Source organism: Salvia splendens, chromosome 21, assembly GCF_004379255.2.
Source record: "Salvia splendens isolate huo1 chromosome 21, SspV2, whole genome shotgun sequence".
NCBI classification, from domain to species: domain Eukaryota; kingdom Viridiplantae; phylum Streptophyta; class Magnoliopsida; order Lamiales; family Lamiaceae; genus Salvia; species Salvia splendens.
This window is the reverse complement of record NC_056052.1, coordinates 6,718,068-6,740,702: the sequence shown is the minus strand read 5'-3', so window position 1 is coordinate 6,740,702 and position 22,635 is coordinate 6,718,068. Positions and strand designations below refer to the sequence as shown.

The following is a 22,635-nucleotide window of genomic DNA, read 5'->3' as shown; positions in this document are numbered from 1 at the left end:
GTACTTTTTTTAATTTATTGTACTTTTTTTTAAAATTAAAATAGTATTATTAATGTTTCCCGTATATGTCTCGTAAATTAAATTCTGTATATTGTGTTATTAGTGATGTGACTATTGATGTGGCTGGACTATTTATGATATGGCTAGGCTATGGCTGGGCTATTTCTGATGTGGCAAGAGGATTTTTAGTATTGATGATGTGGCAGGAGGAGTTTGTGGCTAGGCTATGGCTGGCTATTGCTGGGCTATAACCTCTGTGGATGCTCTAAGCGCGCGTTTGTTTCAATATTTTCTTTTCGTTTGATATATTTTCAAAGAAAAATGCCCTTTTCACTTATCATGTACAACTATATATACTTATCTTAAAAGGGTGGTTATATAATGAAAACTTATCTAACTTAATTATTACATATAAACACTTATTATATTTCTAGATCAAAATTTCAATAATTTTTATGAATCTATCAACAGAGGGTATGTTAGACACTTTCATAATACGGTGAATCATTTAATTATAGAATAATTGTGTAATCCCGATTTCGTCGTTCTCTCTCCTTCCACTATTCACGTTAATTTAACCGTTTCAATTACTCACCCTCATTCCAACTTTTCGCCTTTTCGTTGATTCTATGTTGATTCTAAAATCTGCGTTGAATTCTGAACTCTGGTGATTTTTTGCGTTGAAATTTTGTTGATTCTTTTGTTCTGCTGATGTTGAATATTTTGTTGAAATCGTATTGATTCTATATTGATTCTAAAATCTGTGTTGATTTTTTGTAGATTTTTTGTTGAATTTGTGTCCATTGTCTTAATCGTGTTGATTTAATGTTGATTCTAAAATCTTTGTAGATTTTATGTCGATTTTGTGTTGAATTTGGTCTGTTGAGTTTGTGATGAATTTGTCTCGTTTCATGCATGTGTTCTGTGGTAAAGCTACATCAAATTCTGTAACTAACGTCCAGTTTTGAGCAAGGTGTGTGTAAAAATCCGCTATATTCAGAAAATGAGTTGATCAACTGGGCGGACGAATGGATCAGGAGAATGAGTCAAATTTGCTGCGCAAATGGATCAAGTCGAGTCAAATGAAATGCAGAGAGAGGACCCAATGAGAAGACTGATGTGTCGCACAAGAAAGATCCTCAAGGGCAAACGGTAAAGCAGACTTTTCAAAGAACAAATACCCTAGGGATCAAGACCTCACGTGATACGAGCATATTCCTAAATTATCTCCATATCTTATTATTCATTTAGCATTGATATATCTTATCTTTTCAATAGTTAGTTATTGATTCTCCATATCTTTTGCTTAGGATATTATTATATTTGATTTACTAGATTTTGGTAGGATATTATTGTATACCCACATATTATAAATATGTGTAGGAGACATTCATATTATTCATTCAAGAAATATCAATTCATTTTATCCTTTATCGTTACTTTATCTTTTATTGTACTTTATTTTCCGCAAGTTCATCTCGTCAAACCCTAATTGACCGAGAACCCTAGGCTGCTTGACGGGAGGATCCCGCGAACGAACCTAACCCTTCTCCGGCGACTACGCGCTGCCGGAACAGATACGAGTACCCTCGTATCATCTGGCACTTTCATTGAGAGCTCATCCTCCGTATTGCCGCCATCATGTCATACACCTACAATGACTACGTCCATCGCCAGTTCAATAGATCGTTCCTCTCGCCACTACTCATGCCGAGCCCCACATCGTGTTGGTACCTCCAGAGCCAGAACGTGCAATTTGAATACTCCTATCCAGACCCGGCGCGCCCGATTCCAGCGCCTCCCATTAGTGTGCCAAAGCCCTCTTCAGTGTCCTACCCGCGACCCGAACCTGACCCACCAGACGGGCCTCTGTTATACACCGCTACACAGTCGCCTTACCAGCCCCTCCAGCCACCATTGCCTCCCTACCAACCGTCTCACAACAGTGTCGGCCATATGGAGCCTCTCGGCGTGGCACGTGATCCGGTGACGCTGAATTTGGAACCGAACCTACAGTGGGCTGCCTTGGTTTCACAGCTTGAGCACTTGACTGCAACTGTCGAGCAATTGGTTTCTCGGATGGATGCAAACAAACGTCGCTTGAGCGATTCACACGCTGCAATGTGTCCTCCACCAGACCCAGCGTTCAGCGTTCACCAGCCCCTCCGTTCAGCGTCGCACTACTCAGCTGCACCCTACACCGTGCAACCTCACATCAACTCCGACATCGCAGGCAGCCTGCAGCAGCCACCAACGCAAAACTCCCCGCTAGCTCCTCCGTGCAGCCCCAATATCAATGGAGATGAGGGCGGCGACGATGACCCACTCCCACTAGCCGTGATCTCTCAGTCGAGCGACTCCAATTCTATTCCAACATCGGTCACTCATTTTGTACTTCTTGTTTTCCCCGGTTCTATAAAATTGAGGATTTCAAAAGGTGTGAAACGCGACTGCGTTAGTTGTTTTCTCAGCAAGAGTAGAGTTCCACAGACATTTCACAATTTTGATGATATAGGTTTTAATGATGAAGCGAATCCAATTGATGGTGATGTTGCAAGAACGAATCATCAACCAACATCGCTTGACGGTGATATGCGGTGGATTCCTTCGTGCAAGGACACGTCGTGTTTGAGCATTCTGGGACGCATGGACAAGCTTCCCATTTTAACGATGAATTTTGGCAACCACAATGGTCATCCTTTGATGATTTTTGATGGAGGTGATGAAGGGAGATGCTTTGCTGTTCGGTGTGCATTTGATTCGGGAGGAGATACCTCGCCAAAGCTTCTGGTCGCGACACTCTTCGTTTTGTCGTGGTTTCCACCTTGAGGACAAGGTGAATTTTAACCGTGGGGGAGTTGATACGAGCATATTCCTAAATTATCTCCATATCTTATTATTCATTTAGCATTGATTTATCTTATCTTTTCCATAGTTAGTTATTGATTCTCCATATCTTTTGCTTAGGATATTATTATATTTGATTTACTAGATTTTGGTAGGATATTATTGTATCCCCACATATTATAAATAAGTGTAGGAGACCTTCATATTATTCATTCAAGAAATATCAATTCAGTTTATCCTTTATCGTTACTTTATCTTTATTGTACTTTATTTTCCGCAAGTTCATTTCGTCGAACCCTAATTGACCGAAAACCCAAGGCTGCTTGACGGGAGGATCCCGCGAACGAACCTAACCCTTCTCCGGCGACTTCGCGCTGCCGAAACCGATACGAGTACCCTCGTATCATCACGCCTTCCTATAAATGGACATAGAGAAGGAGGAAGGAGGCAGCTTCCAACGGTGACGCTCATTAGTTTTCAGCTCTCTTCTAGAGCTGGAATTGAGAGCTCTCAACACTTCATCTTCCCGTTTTCCATCGCATACACAGTTGGTCCTGTTTTAGTTTAGTTTAGCGGTAGTTTGGTTTTGGTTTTTAGTTTTTAATCGTTCTGTTCTTGCTATTCCGCTTCGAGAAGGAGCGATGAAACAATTTCTTGTTTTCGTTTGTATGTTTTCATGTTTACTTTTGATGTTGTTGACTCTTTGATGTTTTTTGATTTAGTAGATTTGAAGTTATGATTTCGGTTCAGTTGAAATGTTCTGTTTCCATGCATGAATTTTCATATCTGTTTTGATTTTCGTTTGATGTCGCATGTCTTGACTCAAAATGTTTTGTTTCGCGTTCTGATTTAGTTAGATCTGAGTTATCTGTTCAAGTTTCTGTCTCATTGTGAAGGAAATCATGAATAGGATGTTTAGATCTATTAGATGCGCTTTCATTTCTGCATAATCATGGTTTAATTTCTAGTTTAAGCAGATGCAGTTTAGATTTTAGGAGTAGATTTAAGTTTACAAGTTGTTACGATGTTTTGTCTTTCGTAACTTTTCAGATCTGTTTTCTTTCTGCTCTGTTTTTCATGTTGATTCGGTGAAGAAGATAAAGTAGTTAAAAAGTTTTTACTTTATCGTACACTTTGTAGGGGACTGACAGTCCCCCGTTTATTCTGTTTGTCCATTTATGTGTGTGTCCATTTATGAAAAGTTAGTTGAGTTGATCAAGTAGTTTTAGTTTCGTCTAGTAAGTTGATCAGTTTAATTAGTTTAGTTTCTCAAGTCAAGTAGTTTAACTTAACCCACCCCTAGAAAGCGTGGCCGCAGCCATTCCCATTCCGTGTCCAATAACAAATGTCAAATACATCATCTCTGTGGGATCGATCCTTATTTCCCTATACTAGTTAATAGTATTGTGGGTTAAGGTTTTGAGAACACACTTTTTAGATCTTCGGTTTATCTCACTTAAGTCGAGTTGATCAGCCTGACTTTCTAGTAGATCCACTCACCGGCATTTTGCAGGAAGAAGGCACACATAGGTCAGTTGGATTAGTTTGATGATTTAACTTGAGCAAGCCACAACGATACAAAAAGAATGAGAAGAACAGAGACTGAGAAGTCGGAGTCCTCACATCATCAACAAAAATGTCAACAAAAATGTCAACAAAAATGTTGATTTTGGACTCACACAACAGCTATATATATCAATACAGAATCAACAAAATGTCAATATAATTGTAATGTAGAATCAACCGTAGCTTAAAAATTTCAACATAGGATCAGCCACGTGATATGACATATCAACAAAAATTCCAATAATTTCAACACAGGTTCAACAGAAAAACAAACGCAGTCTGAATAACAAAATTGTATTTGCAATCGACTCAACATACGGACATCTACATCCTAAGAATCTGAAAATCACAAATTTGGAAATGAAAAATCTTCAACATATGAAAATTATGAATCACGAATGTGTCAATCTTCAACGTATGGAAATTACCATGAAATTACCTTTATCAGTGTTCGAACCCTCCATATAGTAAAAAACCGTTGTGACACAGAATGCGCCGGAATTGATTTTATGAAATATGAGATTCAACCGGATAATATTACGCTAGTGACGGTACAATCATAAAATAAATTCTTGAATACACCAGCAAATAAATCAATTTAAGTCTTCAAAATAAAGTTTTGACGTCAATTACAATGGTGTGAAGATCCTTTCGAAGATGTGAATATTTTCGGTTTTGGAAGGTGGGGGAGAAATTAGGAGTGCATAAACCGTTCAGAAAATTAACTTACAAAAATACCCTCTATTGACAAAATACATGCTCTTGTTGAGATAGAAATTCTACGCAATATTAACCACGGATCTGTTACTAATTAATGGTTAGAATTAAAGTTTTAAGTTTGTATTAGATATATGGTTTGCATTTGATCACATCTCTATCTTAAAAACTGTATCAAATTATGCATTTAATTTTCACATTTATTAGTGTACAAAAGGATTGTTAAATGATAGGAGTATTGAATGTCTAAACATTATTGACATGGCAAATACAAACTATGAAAAAAAACATACTCCCTCTGTCCCAAGGAAGATGACCCATTCTTTGGGCGACACGAAATTTTATGCAGTTTTATTTTGTGTGTTGAGTGAAGAAAGTAAAGTAAGAAAAATGAAATAAAGTAGGGATAAATGTGTTTTCATTTTACGTAATGGGTCATCTTGGTTGGACAAAGCAAAAAAAAAGTGAGTCATCTTTAATGGGACAGAGTAGAAATTTCTTAGGAGAGTAAAGGCCAAAATTGGTCCTGAACATATTGTCATTTTACGATTTTGGTCCCAGACATTATGTTTTGAATTTTGAATCCCAAACATTTCAACTCGAATCAAAATTGGTCCAAAACTGACGGTTCAGTCAAATTGTCAACGTCTTTAAATTGAATTTTGACCCAATTACAATCTTTAAATATGATTATTTACTCACAAATTATATCCTTAATTATTGTAAGCAATTTATCGTTTAAATCGTATTCTCTCTTCTCTCTTCTCTCTCCCATTCCCAAATTGGAAAATTCAATTGGTTTTTGTTTGGAAAGTTGAAGATATTTGACGGGTGGTAGTTGATAGAGGGGCACGGTGGTCGGCGCCCGCCTCGACGCTCGTGATCGAAAAAGTTGATTTTCCGCTGCATTAGGATAGCTCATCATCTGGGCGCGACGCTTCTTCTTCCACGAGGGGTAGGCGCTCATAGGAGGTGTGTCAGAAGGAGGCGGCCATGATGACGACGGGGCCGCCGACGATCTGGCCCTGGGACCAGAGCGCGTTGGCGCTGTCGCGGGTGATGATGATGGGCGGCTTCGGTTTGTTCTTCAACCCATCGACTTCCCCCGCCGGCTGCCGCGACACCTCGCTGCCCTCCCCTCCGGTCGCCACCGTAGCTCTCGGCACAGTCGCGCTTTAGGCTTAGGGGTTGTTGTCGTCCGGGTTGGGTGGTGGTGCTGCTGGAACGATTGGTGGTGGTGGAGCTGGAGGTTTCAGGCGTGGAACGGCAGTGGAAGATTTCTGAATTGCTTCAAGCAAGGAGATGAATCTGACCGAATTTGTTTCACTTTAATTGAATAAATTATAATATTTAGTATTTTAAAAATAATTAGTTTGACTAAATATGGTACTATTTTTTATTGAATAATAAAAAAGTATAATCAAAATGCTTAATTTGATCAAAATCCAATTTAAAGACGTTGACTGTTACAATTTGACAGAACCGTTAGTTTTGGACCGATTGTGATCCGAGTTGAAATGTCTGGGATGCAAAAATACAAAAGATAATGTCTATGACCAAAATCGTAAAATGGGCATATATTTAGGACCAATTTTGACCTTTATACTCTTCTTATGACATCCGCAACAATGAGGAGGTCACTTCCCAAGGAATGGGATGAACGTGAGATGCGTTGGAAAATCGCTTTATGCTTACATGCAAAACAATAATTTGTAAAATTCCATATCGAAAAAGAAAGGATTCATCTGAAATAGGACAGGGAGAGTATTTGAAAATGTAAAGTCAATCGAGATGCAAGTACCACAAATCAAGGCATATGTTCTACTTTCTATTATCCAACGAGGGAAATAAGTGGGGAGATGGAATAAAATGAATGAAAATATACAAGCAAATTGGTGATTTAGTGAACAAAAATTCAGGAAACTGTGGATGTTTTTATTATTGTAATAAACAAGTAGGTAACCATCAACATATAGGTAGAAAACTGTTTGTTGCAATTGTGAAAAGAAAAACTACCTCAAACAGAAACACGAGTTGCTATTACAATTAACTTGGAACATATTCCATTTCTTCATTTATACAAATTCTCAAGATCATCCTTAAACTTGGCCTTCAATTGCTCCCTCTTCAATTTGAGTGCTTGAGTAACCAGACCTGATTCTGGAGTCCATGGCTCTGGCAACAACTTGATCTTTGCCGGGACCTCGAACTTGTCCAGTTTCTCTTGTTTTGCAGCCTGCAATATCCCCACGAGCATATAAACTCAACGACTCAAAACTTTAAGAAATGGGTACAAGGGAACAAACCAACCTTGGCTAGTGATTGTTGAACCTCTTTCATAGCTTCTGGCATCTCACACAGCTCGGCAAAATCTGAATACTTGAATCCGGATTTATCAGCCCATCCCTCAAGAACGTGGCGTGCAGGTACCACTAGGGCGACACAGAAGTTGTGGAACGGATCTGCGTACACCATGATATTCTCTACGAAATTGCTTGATGAGAGTGCAGCCTCAACCTGCAAAAGTATCAGTTTTCATGAAACATCAATTTTCAGAAAGGCAAACAAAGGGTTTGCCGCATCTATGTGGTTTGAATCACATTCAGAACCTTCCCGAGTGAGATGTACTCCCCGTGTTGAAGCTTCACAATGTCTTTCCTTCTGTCGATGATCTCAAGGCATCCATCGGGGTGGAACCTCCCGATATCACCCGTATAGAACCAGCGCATGCCTTTCTCATCAACCTGTATCAGCAAAAAGAAAGAAAGAGAAACCCGTGAATTAGAAGAAAAAGAGATAGCAGCTTTGTGCATTTACCAAGAACGGGTTTTCACCTTGTACACTTCTGCAGTTTTTGCTTCACTGTTGAAATAACCAGCACTCACACTTGCTCCACCAACAACAACCTCTCCTCGAGGCATAGGCTTATCCGATATCCTGTAACCGCCTTCTTCCCAAGACACAAGCTGCAAAGAATGAAAACAAAATTTAAGGCATGCAAACAGGTTGAATGGAGTAAGGCATGCTGTAGAGGAAATTTTATCTACGAAGAGGAAATATACCTTGATGTAACAACAAGGCAGAGGAGGGCCAACACGGCCAACAGAAATATCATCCGCCTCAGAAAAAGCGGCTCCGGCACATGTTTCTGTCAGACCATACCCTTGACCAATGGGAGCTCTACACACAGAAGCAAGAAAAACATATAAGTTAGTCAAACAGCAACCAGTTAAAAGCTTATGGTTAGCAATTTTATGTTCTACACTTGCATTCAAATTACCCTATGCAAATGTTGATAAATCTTTGTGTATCTCCAGATAAAGGAGCTCCACCACAAAGCATAAAACGGATCTGTCCTCCAAGGATAGACCTTATCTTGTTAAAAAGAATTATATCCCACAACTTAGCTTCCAGTCCCCATGCCCCAAACCAGCTTCCTTCAATAGCTGCCAGTCGGCGTCTGCAAGCAATGTCAAAAAGTTTCTTTGCAACACCTCCTTTTTCCTCGACCTAAGACATAAACCAGACGACGTATCAGAAACTCTATTACTATTTGCTGCTCCACAAGGTAATTGTTTCAGTCATATGATAAACTGCACTGCTAAAAGACCTTCTTCAGGACTCCATCCCTGACACGATCAAGTATAGCTGGAACTGCCGCCATCAAAGTAGGCTTTAATGCAGAAGCATCTCCCATAGTTCCTTTTTTTATTTTGTTGGATGTGTCTGTCAACGTTAGTGCTGACCCATAGCCAATTGCAACACCCGCAGTTATCATGACAGTCTGTGAAAAATAGCATCTTAGAACTTGCTTGAATATTCATTTTCTGCCATTATAATGACATCAATAAACATATTAGTATGTTACCTCAGCAGCTAATTCAAAAACATGAGCAAGGGGCAAGTATGCTAAGTAGAAATCCCTGCTTCTAATTGATGGGACCACTGTCATAACTGCTGCAGCAGTAGCTACAATATTGCCATGTGTCATCATAACACCCTACAATAAACAAATGAGAAACCATGTTACTGTAGGAGAACATTAATTTTACAATGAAGATTACTGACACATAATAAATTAAATTCCAAGGTGATAATAATAATGTACAAGGGAGAATTCATTGGTTGACCTAAAACACTGCCGTGCATTATAAGCTTATAGCTTTGCTCTAATTCTCCTTCATTATTGGTAAGCTTCCAACTTAACATTCTCTGTACTCAACAACAGTTGCAATCTGGACATTGTTTCTTTAACATGGTAATCTGATTGTTCCCATGCGGGCAAATCCATGTTGTGGTCAGATAATTATTTTGCAAGCTAATACATGTCTATTTTCTTCATTTTATTCATCATATATTTGAGTTGGAATAGAACATGTTACACACACCTATATCTAAAGATAACAAGATCTGACGATTTAGTACTTGACCTAAATAGCTACATTCAAGCACTAAAACCAAATGTAATTCTCAACACATGTTCAGTGACAGAGAAGCATATAAATCAAACCTTTGGGAGGCCTGTACTGCCACTTGTATACATAATGACAGCAATATCTTTCTTGATAGGTAAATTAGGATTAACACGGCTGTCTCTTCCAAGTTTTTCAACCTCAGAAAACGAGGAAACCTTATAGTTACTCATCTCATTGATGATGCTGGTATCACTGGAAAACTCTTCATCATCAAAATAAATTATGTTTCTAATGCTTGTCAAGCTCGAACACACTGCAACCAACTTCTTCAATTGCTTAGAGTCACAAATCACAGTTGACACTTGAGTCTGTGAAATACCAGTAAACATGAGTAAGTTCTTACTAGTATAGTAGTATTAGGAGTTGCTTCAGGAGGAATTGATCTAGTACTCCAACAGCAGAATATTAAATTTTAAAAAAAAAAAGCAAAAAAGAAGAATCTGCAAGTGATTAAAGGGAAAGAAGAGAGAGAGAGCACGCTAATCCTAAAAAAACAAAGAAATAAATAAATCTGGAGCAGAACAGTTTTTATGTGAGGAATGAATGACAGTCACCTCATTTAATGAGTGAATAAGGGCTTCCTCTCCTAAAGAAGCATAAATGGTGACGACAGTGACGTTCTGCCTGAAGCATCCCTGTGCCCAAGAGAAAGTGGAATAGTATAATTCATAAGGAAAAACTAAATAATAATAACAAAAAGAGGTTTAAAAATTCACAAAAATAAATTCTTACATGAAATGCGATGAGCCACTCTGCTCGTGTGTCAGAAAAAATAGCAGCACGGGTGTCAACGTCGTGCCCTAATTTAATCATACCAGAAGCAAAGTTGCACACACGATCAAATACCTGCTGATACGTTTCCCACTGGTACTCACCCAAGTGAAGCTTCTCGAATTTTCTGCCATCACTTGCTGTAACAGTGTCTTTAGCAATAATTTTTCTACTCCCGAGAAGCTTCTGCTGTGAATACTTCCTGCATGCCTGCTCAAACAATGCTGCCATAGTTGTGGCCCCTTCCCAAGGAACTTCAACTAATTTGACCGATCTAACATTGCGCATCGCATAACCAGCCTCACCACCAACTTCAACTGGAACTGCTCTCTGCTTCAACTTTCTCCTACCCCCAATAACCACAGAAAGGAGGATAGGTATAACTATGGCAACTATGGCAGCACAAGCAATTCCATATGTTCCATTATCTTTGATAAGCGACAAAAGACTCCAATTTCCAAGATTCCCCATTTTGATTGTTATAAGTTACTTACTCCCTTCCTACTCGATCCCCGTAATAAACACGCAATCGGCTTTCGAATACCAGATCCTGTGTATAGAAAACATCAACATGATACACCGATCAATGTAAAGAAACCAGAAACCTAACTTGGATTGTAAAGCTCAAACACATAGCATAGAAGTACCAAAAGTGGTAGAATAGCAGAAGCAACAAAAAACACATACAATCATCACTGACAAGTAACACACACACACACATCGGCCATAATACACAAAACCAACTAACCGACAATCTGCATATATACACAACATAAAGACGAGGTCCACTTCTAAACAGAGTCAATCATAAAAACATCTGATGCATAGGGAATCAGCTTAACCTAGATAGCTATTTCCATAGACACAAAAGTAAAAATGCTAATGCTAATTGCTAAACAAAATTAACCAGCTAAGAGAGCACCGCACAGAATCAAACCTAATCAATTCATCACCAACCGCTCTAAAGCCGGAGTTAGAAAAGCGCATAAATCAATAGGAACAAAAAACAAAACAAATGAATAGTAAAATCTAAGAAAATATTAGTAATTCGCAGGGGCCACAAAAACATGCATCAAAGCGATGATCCTACGCGAGAAACAAGTTGTTAACCTAACCTTTTTGAGGATTGGAGCTCCACTCGATCGCGCAAATCTGGGAAACTTGAGATATGCTTTTCTCTTGTTCAATGTGTATTGTCTTGAATCAAACATAATCTCTCAACTGCAAATACACTTTATTCTATGCTTTGGATAATTACATTTTGGCCCCAAATTACTTTATTTCAGTTAAAAAATGGACCCCGACAACACTGCAGATACGTATTACACGTGTTTATTAGTCAAGATGTACATTAAAAGTGTTAGTACTATTATTTTTAATGTTTATAATCTTTACGAGGAGAAAAGAAGGTTGCATTAAATTTGGTTTATTTCAAAGTCATTAATTGCTGTGGACCGTATCAAACAGATGGAGTGATCAATTAAGTTACTTACTAGAATGTTTCTCGTCTTCGAAAACAAAATGTCAAAAGATTCTTATTCGGTAAAACTCTTTTAAATGTACCAACACAGGGAAGGAATCAGGTTCAAATTGCTTGAGTGCACAAGTCATTCTAGGGATTTTTTTAAGAGACAACCATAGTACTTTTTTGAGACGATAGAGATTACTTCTACATCTATATAAGACAATGTAAAGATATACTTGTACATAAAGATGGGAATAATAGTGATGTGATGATGGGATCCCATCCCACAATTCCATACACAACCGATTGGAATGTTGAATAGTTACCAATATAATTAATTGGTCATAAATTCTCGAAATTTCTTTTTTGGAATAAGTCTACAAAATACCAATAAAATTCAGACTTTCATACTGTGCAGTAATGCTAATTGCTGGAGCATCTCAGAGCATTATCAAGCAAAGATTGCCAATGTCCAAGGGAATGAGCCTAGTCAAGAATTGCTACCAACAAATCCGGCCTTTGGAGAGTGAGGCCATCAGCTTCTCAGCAGTTTGCGAATTTATGTGAGCTGGAATACTTACTGCACATCACACACTTAAACTGTTCCACGTTTAGCAGTTTCCTCAGCGCGTGTGAGTGCATTTGTGAACACATCTAAACTCCAGTCCTTAACATCTTCCTGCAAAATTGCAATCGCACCATCATCAAGAAGCATATGATAAGAGTAGCTAAGGTATTTTATTTTCTTGGAGTATGCATTCAGAACCATATCAGGAGATGCTTTATACAAGATAGACCCATGTCCCAAGCCAGATCATGTGTATCAATTACGGAAATCAGGGACTAACATCAAATTGCTCTTTCATCAACACATTAAGTAAATAGAGATAACAATAGCAACTAAATGATTCAACATTTTGTGGGGATAGATTATCTAAGTGGAGGCTTAGCAGCCGCAGCCTTAGCTACAAAAGGTCTTAAAATATCAATAGTGATGCCCAAGTCCCACTGTTGCCAAGTTAGGTGCAGAACTAAGAGAAGCAGGTTTTTTTTTCCTGGAAGTTACTTGTGTGAAGTTTAAAACCATGAGATTTTCAGTTGACTAAGGATATAGATGACAAAATGATATCGATAACAGGCTTAAATTTACCTTGCGAAGAGGTTCTCCAGTCCGTATTTTTGCATTTGGACGCGCTATTGTAGATTCAAATGGAGTCCTTGGCCGAACTTCTCGCATTTTTTCCCACTCCTCTCGAGTGAGCATCCTGACAGTTCCCTGACCCTCGGGGGCATCTTTTATCTTTTTCTCAAGTCGTTCCTGGGCATTTGCCTCATCTAGCTGGAAACAAACAATTCAATTATACTCAACTTACTCAAGAGTCTATTAGGCACATATCAATAGAAAGTTGAAAAAAAAATAAAACTATGTGAAGCAGTAAATATCAGGTCAAAGAAACAAATTTAGAAACTTCGAAATTCCATTATCCATTATTTTGGAAGCAAACGATATGGGAATGACAACTAACTGAATAAAAACAACACACAAAGATGTAAGAGCTAGTACAATTCAACCGAATTAAAGCTTTAAAACAATTATTCTCTTAATAAATAAGACCTGAACCTTTTAAAAATTGATGAGTTAAGAAAAGTCCAATTGTACATATTCAGAAGTACCGCAATAAACTAGCTTTTATCACATATCACTAGCCTTTCATTTTTTGGTTAAATTGGCCAATCAGTGATTATTATCTATCAATTTGTGGACAACAAACTTAAACAATACCATCATCAGGATCTTCGCAAATAGGGCCGTACCCACAGCAGTGAGTACCAGTGGCATGGTTGCAGTATCAAGCCAGGCTCTTGATTCAGGAACATCCACATATAAGTCTTCTTTATTGGGATGTCTTCTCTTTCTCTTTTTCTCTAGTTCAGCAACTTTCCTCTTCAAGGTATCACTTGGACCTCCATTAGCCAGTTTATGCAACTTCCTGGACATCTGATTTAATGTTTGACGAACTCCATGCATTTTTCCACGGAAAATCTTACTTGCCACTTAATCACAATTCTAGGAGAGCAGTTGAAAGACGTAGATCACTGAACCTCCTCTACAATATAGTTGGAGAATCGAAGCAATAAAGAAGTCGACTCTGCTGAAACTATCACATCAAAATAAGTTCCATAAGTGCGAATGATAAATGCAGAATGATGGTGTTGAGAGAAAGACATCAGCAGCATATCAACAAGTACAAAGGAGCATAATCCAGGAACTCCAACAGTGAAAAAGAATTGGAAGACTACTAAGTAGAAGTTCCAATCTTCACAAGCTCTGATTCTGAATATAGAATATGGTTTGACATTGCCAAGCCTAGTTAAGTAAAATAAAAGAGATGGAGAGGGTTTTTTAATATGTGAAATTATAATTCAGCCTCATATACCCAATGCACACACAATCTATCCTATGGATGAAGGTAGACTCCCAAAGCGAGTAAATGACTCTTCCGAGCTAACTTAACTTTATCATTAGCATGATAGCATCGCACAGCTCATCTTGGTGAGTAGTAACTGATTACACAGTTATAGATCCAACATTCGACTATCACTATAGCACAATTTCTTCTACTCGACAACATTTCTGCGACGCCATCATAGAGTATCTCATTCTCGATCATTAAAGATAAAATTTAAGATACAATAAAATTAAAAAAAAGGACTCATCTATCAATTACTTTGAACCTAGTAAATCAGAAACAGAGAAATTGTTTTGAACTGATGATCTAGCAGCTCAAACTTACTCTTGTGCATCAATTGAAGCCGTAAAGGTTGCAAATAACTAACCACTTCACCCTGTGCGGATTTGAAATCAGAAAAACAAAGAAATACAAAACCATTCATATACCCGGTTACAAAATTATCCATCGACAATTAAACATATTCACGATTAATTCAAAAACAATATTCAGCTACATTCACAATAGTCAATAATTACACAAGTTTACCATGCATAGACGGCAATAAATTTGCTAATTCAAAAACAACAGACCAATTTGTTTCTCATCATACAATGGCAGAGAGAGCTAGCCCGAACTGGAAATCACTCTTAAACTCATCGGTCGTTCGAATTTAAACCAAATAGAGAGCAGTAACGAGGATCTCTTACCTTCGATAGGAGACAGATGATCGAGGGTTTGTGGCGCAGCTCAATTTCAGTTTTCCAGAACTGCGATTAGCAAAGTAGGTGCTTCCACTGCCGCGAAATTGGTACAAATCTGAAACAGGAGACTTGATTCAAACATATGTTTCTCCTATCTAACGAGAATCGCACAATCATAGAATTCGAACAATTTCAAATTTTCAGCTGTAGAAGTGGATGTGCAATTTTGTTGGAAATGAAGCGATTCGAGCCATAAAATGTAGCTAGGTGTGTACACTGTAAGGCGGACATGCCCAATAGCCACGCCCCAGTTTTTATCCATAGCCCCAGTTTTGTTGTTCATAGCCCCAAAATTCTATTTCCGCCACTATAATGGACACCTCCAATAGCCCCCAAATTTTATAATCAATTTTCATTTTATAATGTTTCAAGTAATTATAAACAAATTTATCGGGCTATACAATTATAAGAACACGACTATACGAAGTAGAATTAGAATTAGAATTAGAATTAGAATTAGAATTAAAATTACACACTAAATTAAAATTAAAATTACACACTACATTTAATCTAGTACAAATCACTAACATGTTTACACTGCGCCACCACCTCCCATACGTGCCCACACTTCATCAATCAAATCGGCCTGCAGTGTGTTATGTGATGTGGTCCTGTGCATATCAGCAAAGCGTTGGATCAAATATTCATTGCTACGTGGTACGCCCATCTTGATCGGCGCGGAGGAAACACTGTGACTTGTACTTGCGCCTTCTTCCGGTGCCCATCGCTCTACCGAAAAGCCTTCATCTTCTATTATCATATTATGCAATATGATACAGGCTAACATAATATTCGCGACATCATCTTCGTGCCAAACTCGTGTCGGACACCGTATAATAGCCCACCGCGATTGGAGGACACCAAAAGCCCGCTCAACATCCTTCTTAGCACTCTCTTGTTTGCGCGCAAAATATTGTTTCTTCGGTCGAACCGGTTGGCGGACAGTCTTCACGAATACGGGCCAGCGCGGATATATCCCATCTGCCAAATAGTAGGCCCTACTGTACTGCGTACCGTTGGCTACAAAGCTGATTTCTGGACCCTCCCCCCGGCACTCCTCGTTGAAGAGCGGCGATGACTGAAGAACATTGATGTCGTTGTCCGAACCTGCCACACCGAAATACGCATGCCAGATCCGCAGACGGTAGTCCGCAACGGCTTACAGAATCATCGTTGGATGTTTGCTTTTGAATCCAGTAGTGAACTGGTCTTTCCATGTCACGGGGCAGTTCCTCCACTCCCAATGCATGCAATCGATGCTTCCTAACATTCCTGGGAACCTGTGCATCGAACTGTGCATATCCAGTAGGCGCTGACACTCATCCGGGTTGGGCTTCCGTAGAAACTCCCCACCGAAAATTTCCCGGATCCCCTTACAGAACTGCCTGAGCACCGTGAGGCCAGTCGTCTCACCCATCTGTAGGTATTCATCGAACAAGTCCGCTTGTCCGGCGTAGGCAAGCTGCCGAATTGCAGCGGTGCACTTCTGTTGCGTAGACAGCCCGATCCGGCCAGCCGCATCACGCCGGAGGGTGAAGCAACGGTAACGCTCAGCCAAATTCGTCGCTATATAGTTGAATAGCCGTCGCGACATCATGAATCTCCGGCGGAATATCTCGGGTGGATAACGGGGGTTATCCACAAAGTAATCATCCATTATACGATGGTGCGCACCGACGAGGTCTCGTGGGATTGTCCGCCGATGAGTAATGGCACGAGGGATCGCATCCTCATTCTCCACCTCCTCCGCAAAACGGGCCGCTTCCTCCTGGGCGGCCTGGTGTTGCACCTGTTGAATCAGAGCATTCCAGCTGTCTCTCCACAAATTGTTCATTTCCGACCTCAAATTGTAGTGAGAGAAATTTTTATAGATGTAGAGTTGGAATGGTGTGAAAATAATGAATGAAGTGGGGTGTATTTATAGGTGAATTGAAATGAAAAAAAAAAATTTAAATCAGCTATAGCCGCGGGCACCCCATAGTGGACACCCTAAGGGTGTCCCCTATAAGGCGGACACCCCAATAGCCCCGCCCCAGTTTTTGTCCATAGCCCCAGTTTTTTGTCCATAGCCCCAAAATTTTGTTTCTGCCACTATAGTGGACACTTCCAATTGCCCCAAATTTTATAATCAATTTTTCATTTTAGTTTCAATCAAGCATAATTAAAATCATCGCAATGTAAATAATTAGAAAACGAGGTAATTGGACCCGAATATTCGTTGTATTGCAAAAGCGTACAATTATAATTGAATGATGAAGAGTTGGAATGGTGTGAAAATAATGAATGGAATGGGGTATATTTATAGGTGAATTAAATTGAATAAAAAAAATCGGGGGCTATAGCCTCACCGGACACCGCGCCACTATAGGAGCCCCGCCTATCCGCCGCGTCCGCCCCGGAGTCGCCGCATGCCCGTCCGCCGCCTATCACGCCCACACTCCTCGTCCACCCCGGGAGTGGACGTCACCTCCACTATAACCGCCCCGAGACCGCCCCAGCAGGGGCTATAGCCGCGCCTCAACCATAGTGGATACTCTTACGGCATATTGGATTTAACCTTAACATTTTCCAGCAATACGAGGAAAATATTTCGGGCCCATGCGGGCTTTGAATGTTTTCTTGGGCCTTGGGAAAGAACTTTCATGACAATCAAACATCAAAATTAGAGTGGGTATCTCTCTATTTCCTATTGTTTATAGTCCAATCCACAATTCCTATTGTTTATAGTCCAATCCACAATTTGAAAGACTATTAATAACTCATTTTCAATAAATGTAACATCAAATAATTATTTCAATTTAAATATTTACTTCAAACTTAAATCCAAAAATATTATATACTCCATTTATTTATTTATTTATTATTCTTTAATCCATATAATTTTTATTATTTGAATTAACAGTAACCCACAACACTTTATCAATAATTTATACAAAATTCATCTAAATTTTCTTTCTAGACATAACTTGCAAAGTTAAATAAACACATGTGTCTCATATGCAAAATATTTCAGTTTAAATCGTATTCGAATATTGTGAAATTACTAATTACATATTTTTTGCTGCAAAGAAGTAACAAAATCTACTTGTGACAATACCTGCATTATACATCATATGTAACCGGCATACAACAAATCACGGTAAATCCAATAAATAGATTGTGCATGCAAGATATCACTAATCACTATCACACATTGATTCTAAGATTCAACCTTCTCAACCATAGTGAGTGAAGCATCATATTAAACACATCATATCTCTTAGGTGGATCATTCACCACAAAATGGTGTTGCACCTCCCTCACCCTCCGCCGCATCACCACATACCCGTCATCTCCGACCGCCGCCAAGATCCTTTTCAACTCTGGCAACTCGGCCACCGTGACTCGGATCGAAAACTTGTCCCAATCAAGCACATCACTAAACGGCAATACATAATTTTCGGACACCAAAACCGGCACACACTCGGCGTATATAGCCTCCACGATCCTAGGGCTCGCCACCTCGAACCCGCTAGGGCAAATGCAATACTTGCTCCTCCCCATCATCTCTTTGTAAGAGAACTTGGACTCTTTAGGTACCTCTTCCCACACTATGATGTCCTTGTCTTTGGCCTTCCAATGCTGGAATATGGATTTCCTTATCTTTCCGTGCAATCGGCCAGCGAAGAACGCTAGAACTGTTCTGTTTGGAGATCCAGGCGTTGTTAGCCCAGAGATGTCTCCCAATGGGAGATTGATCTCCGGGAACGATACGTCCTTCCTTGGGTTGAAGAACTCTGAGGTATTCGCGTTGCATAAGGCTCGTATGGATGTGAAGTACAAGTGGTGCATGTACCACGTTGCCCGTGGGCCCTACATTGTTTATGAAAATTAGTTTATTTTCATATATATATATATATATATATATATATATATATATATATATATAGTCACTCTAACTATATACTCCCTCCGTCCCATAATAGATGTCACACTTTCCTTTTTAGTTTATCCCACAAAAGATGTCACATTTCATTTTTTAGAAAAAGCTCCATCTCGCATTAATATAAATATACTCCCTCCGTCCGGCATTAGGAGTCCCGGTTGACCATTTTCATCCGTCCGGCATTAGAAGTCCCGGTTAGACATTTCCATAAAAAGTGAAATAAAAATATTATAAAATAAAACACTAAAAGACACAAGTAAAAACACATCCAAAGAATAAAGCAAATAATAATGCAAATGGGTCTCACATTCCATTATCACACACACTCAAATTATTATACACTTAAACATTTCTTAAAACCCGCACCTAACTCAACCGGGACTCCTAATGCCGGACGGAGGGAGTATTATTTTCTCTCTCCACCTAACACATGAAACAACATCACCTAAAATCTCGTGTCAATCCCCAAGTGTGCCATCTATTATGTGGAGGGAGTAATATAATACAATACAATACAATACGTACCCAATCATGACAGGAGAGCATGAAATGATCAGCACCAAGGCTTCGATTCCAATAGGGATACTTAGCGGATACTGTGGCTATGTAGTCTCCGATGACTCGCCCGAGGACGGCCTTGTCGCGCTCAGCCGGGTCGAACAAGTGTTGGAGGATCATGACGACGCTAAACGGGAGGAAATAGAGGTGGGCTTGATTAGGATCATGAGTCTTGAATTGACTAGTGTTGGACTCAATTAATCCAACAAATATGCCCTCTGTGGAGTATATATTCTTAGTGGGCCCATAGTGGAACAAAGGGGGTTCGCCTTCTTCGTATACATAAATCTTCATCATCTTCTCCATTAACATGTAACTCCTGCTTGCAAAATAAATAAATAAAAAATCATGAATTACATTATGCATTTATGTTTTGTCGTTTGGGCCGAAAATACCCGAAATTGAGGACCATGGACCTATGTCCAATCTAATCATATGAATCTTCGCATAAAAATTGGGAATTATGAGAATAATATACTTTCAATTGAGAGATCATAGTAAAAGTTAATGAAAACGTCAAACAATGTCCATAAATTTCGCTACGTTTAATTAAATAATTGATTTATATACTGCCCCATAATTTGGGGAACATTATTGTATTAGTAGCTATTACTAATATATATTCTCGATAAACAAGAAATATGAAATATTATACTATGTTCGAAGACACTTTGTAGACCCGGCTTGCATGTGTCATCGAATTAATACTAGACACAATTAATTAATAAAAACTAGAAACAAACAACTAATGGTTGGAATTGACATTTTACAATTACAAGAAAGTTTTGTAATCGGCTCGGATAGTTTTTCACATAGTGTTCATATAGTAGATTTATAAAATAAATTAAAAAAACACCGAGCTGATATTATCAATCGATCAATAAAAGACACTAAATTATTATAGAAAAATCGAACTCTTGCAATATTCATGGCATACAGAGTACACAATGCAATTTTTTGTGTAATAATTTATGTTATCAAAAATTTTTTTTTTAAAAATATCTTTAATGAATTCGAAATTTAAGAAATGCAGCCTTTATCAAAATATTGATTAATATTTACCTTTGGAAAACATAAGAATTCCTATAGATTTGTCCACGAGGAAAATAATCTGCGTCTTGTGCTAGCGGAGGCGAATCACGACTCTTAAAAATCGCATCTTTGATTAACGCTCTCGCGGTAGCAAGATCCGCTTCGATTTTGACCATATTTTGGTCTCTCTCGGTGCCTCTTCTAATCATAGTTTCTTCATCCAACTCCTTCGCCAATTTCTCAACCGCCTTCTGCATTTTCGGATTCTGTTTTACACAAAAATAATTTGCAACAAATCAAGAATATTATGAGGTTTTGACCAAAATCATCAAACCAAGAAAAGAAATAGTACTACTTATACAGTGAAGATAGGGTAGAGGGCCATGTTTGGATTCTTCGTCGTCGTTGTTGGTGGCGGAGGGGCGGAGGAGAGGGAGGAGAAGGAAGAAGGGTTCCATGCCCATGGTAGAGATGGGAGAGAGAAGAGAGAGGTGGATGTGTTAGTGAAGAGAGCCAAGAAAGCAATTGCTAGAGATGTAAATGCAAGAATTTGAATGCATTGAGATTTTGTGATTCTACACAAACCTTCATCAACAACACCACCTCTCATTGGCTATGTGTGTGTGTGTGTAAGAGTAATTGCTTTTTTTTCAGTTAGAAGAGAAATCCTAGATGGTAGGATATTAATAGGATCCTTCCAATTATTGCTTGGTTTCTCTTTAGTTCTGCTAGATCTCACTGATTTAATATGTTATCCGCACGTATTTGAGGAAAAATATACTAATAAATAGTTAAAGTGGAGATAAAGTAAATAAGTAAGAGAAAGTAAATATCTTCTATATTATTCTCTCTCTGACTTTACTTTTATCTACACTTCAACTATTTATTATTATCTTCGTAAAACAACGGCTAAAAAGAAATTAATTATTTGAGCTGGAACTGAGAGAGTAATTCATTTTTTGAATAGGACTATATTATTCTGTATGGTTCCTACGCACGTACATTTACGTGTATTAAAAACATATATTTGAACGTTACACAAACCACAGTACTAGTATGATGGAGTATCCACTAACGCAACATATGGGAATAGATAAAAAATACACGATTTTGGCATTTTCAATGAATTTTGAAAGTGGTCCAAAAAATCTAAATTTTTTAAATTGCGCAATTTTTTTCAATCAGATCTAAATAGAAAATTTTCAGCAAATATGGATCCTACGTAGCTAGCCATGAAATCTATATGTTTCAGTTGGAATTATACATGACACCGTCGGATTTGAAGAATGACTCTCCACGAGAAATTGTCGTTGATCTTAAAGTTAATTTGTGATTTTTATGATCACTTTTAAAATTCGTAATAAATATTAGAATTCGTCCAAAGTTTATAATTTTTATAACTAATATTCATAATTGTATTTATATGTAATTTAAACGTTATTGTAAGTAATCTTAACTAATTTGACTAATTTTTCGTTTTAATGGGCTTTACTTGTGATATAGATTGATGGAAATAATTGAATGTGTGAGGATAGATAGCAGGTCAATCACCTTTAGGGGTGAATCGGTACGGTATATCGTACCGAGAACGCCATACTGCATACTTTACCAAAAACTGCGGTATGACAAAATATCATATCGATACCGTACCGAAGTTTCGGTATACAGCAATGCGGTATATACCGAAAATTTGGTATCGTTAATTTTTTATACCATTACCTTACCGTTATTGCGGCATACCAATGTACGGTACGGTATACCGTAGTACCGTTATGCAAAAAAAAATATCTTTTATAGACAAAATATTTAAAAGTAGGATTTTCGGAGATTTTTTCTTTTTAATTCTATTTTATATTATATAAATATATTAAATATAATTTAATATAAAATATTTAAACATGTACCGATTTTTCGGTATGCACCGAGGATTCAGTATACCGCGGTATACCGATTCTACGTTATATACCAAATATGCGGTATATCACGGTATACCGCGGTATAGGAAAATTGATATCGTTACCGTACCGAAAATGGCGGTATACTGAAAAGCCGGGTTTTTTTGGTA

General features: G+C 38.4%; 3 protein-coding genes across 5 annotated transcripts; all 3 read right to left on the bottom strand.

Moving 5' to 3' along the window:
• Positions 1–7,044: 7,044 nt before the first annotated feature.
• LOC121783253 (long chain acyl-CoA synthetase 8-like) lies at positions 7,045–11,615 on the bottom strand. Of its 2 annotated transcripts, none has more exons than XM_042181273.1 (12): positions 11,492–11,615; positions 10,338–10,926; positions 10,160–10,240; positions 9,641–9,913; positions 8,999–9,130; positions 8,741–8,914; positions 8,411–8,640; positions 8,193–8,310; positions 7,965–8,096; positions 7,740–7,874; positions 7,441–7,647; positions 7,045–7,366 (listed from the first exon to the last, which is right to left on the bottom strand). In XM_042181273.1, exons 2-12 carry the CDS (start codon positions 10,845–10,847, stop codon positions 7,202–7,204), a joined length of 2,157 nt encoding a protein of 718 aa, XP_042037207.1. In that variant the 5' UTR covers positions 10,848–10,926; positions 11,492–11,615; the 3' UTR covers positions 7,045–7,201. The 2 variants fall into 2 exon arrangements, with proteins under 2 accessions (XP_042037207.1, XP_042037206.1); XM_042181272.1 differs by lacking the exon at positions 11,492–11,615 and adding an exon at positions 11,314–11,428.
• A 465-nt stretch (positions 11,616–12,080) lies between these two features.
• LOC121783301 lies at positions 12,081–15,242 on the bottom strand. Its single transcript, XM_042181332.1, has 4 exons — positions 15,002–15,242; positions 13,625–14,000; positions 12,992–13,180; positions 12,081–12,520 (listed from the first exon to the last, which is right to left on the bottom strand). The coding sequence occupies exons 2-4, from the start codon at positions 13,868–13,870 to the stop codon at positions 12,437–12,439; spliced, it is 519 nt and encodes a 172-aa protein (XP_042037266.1). The 5' UTR covers positions 13,871–14,000; positions 15,002–15,242; the 3' UTR covers positions 12,081–12,436.
• Positions 15,243–18,140: 2,898 nt separating this feature from the next.
• Positions 18,141–21,338, bottom strand: LOC121783470 (probable glycosyltransferase At3g07620). Of its 2 annotated transcripts, none has more exons than XM_042181551.1 (4): positions 20,932–21,338; positions 20,601–20,836; positions 19,506–19,857; positions 18,141–18,907 (listed from the first exon to the last, which is right to left on the bottom strand). In XM_042181551.1, the coding sequence occupies exons 1-4, from the start codon at positions 21,178–21,180 to the stop codon at positions 18,242–18,244; spliced, it is 1,503 nt and encodes a 500-aa protein (XP_042037485.1). In that variant the 5' UTR covers positions 21,181–21,338; the 3' UTR covers positions 18,141–18,241. The 2 variants fall into 2 exon arrangements, with proteins under 2 accessions (XP_042037485.1, XP_042037486.1); XM_042181552.1 differs by having other exon boundaries at positions 20,926–21,057.
• Between the last annotated feature and the right edge of the window lie 1,297 nt (positions 21,339–22,635).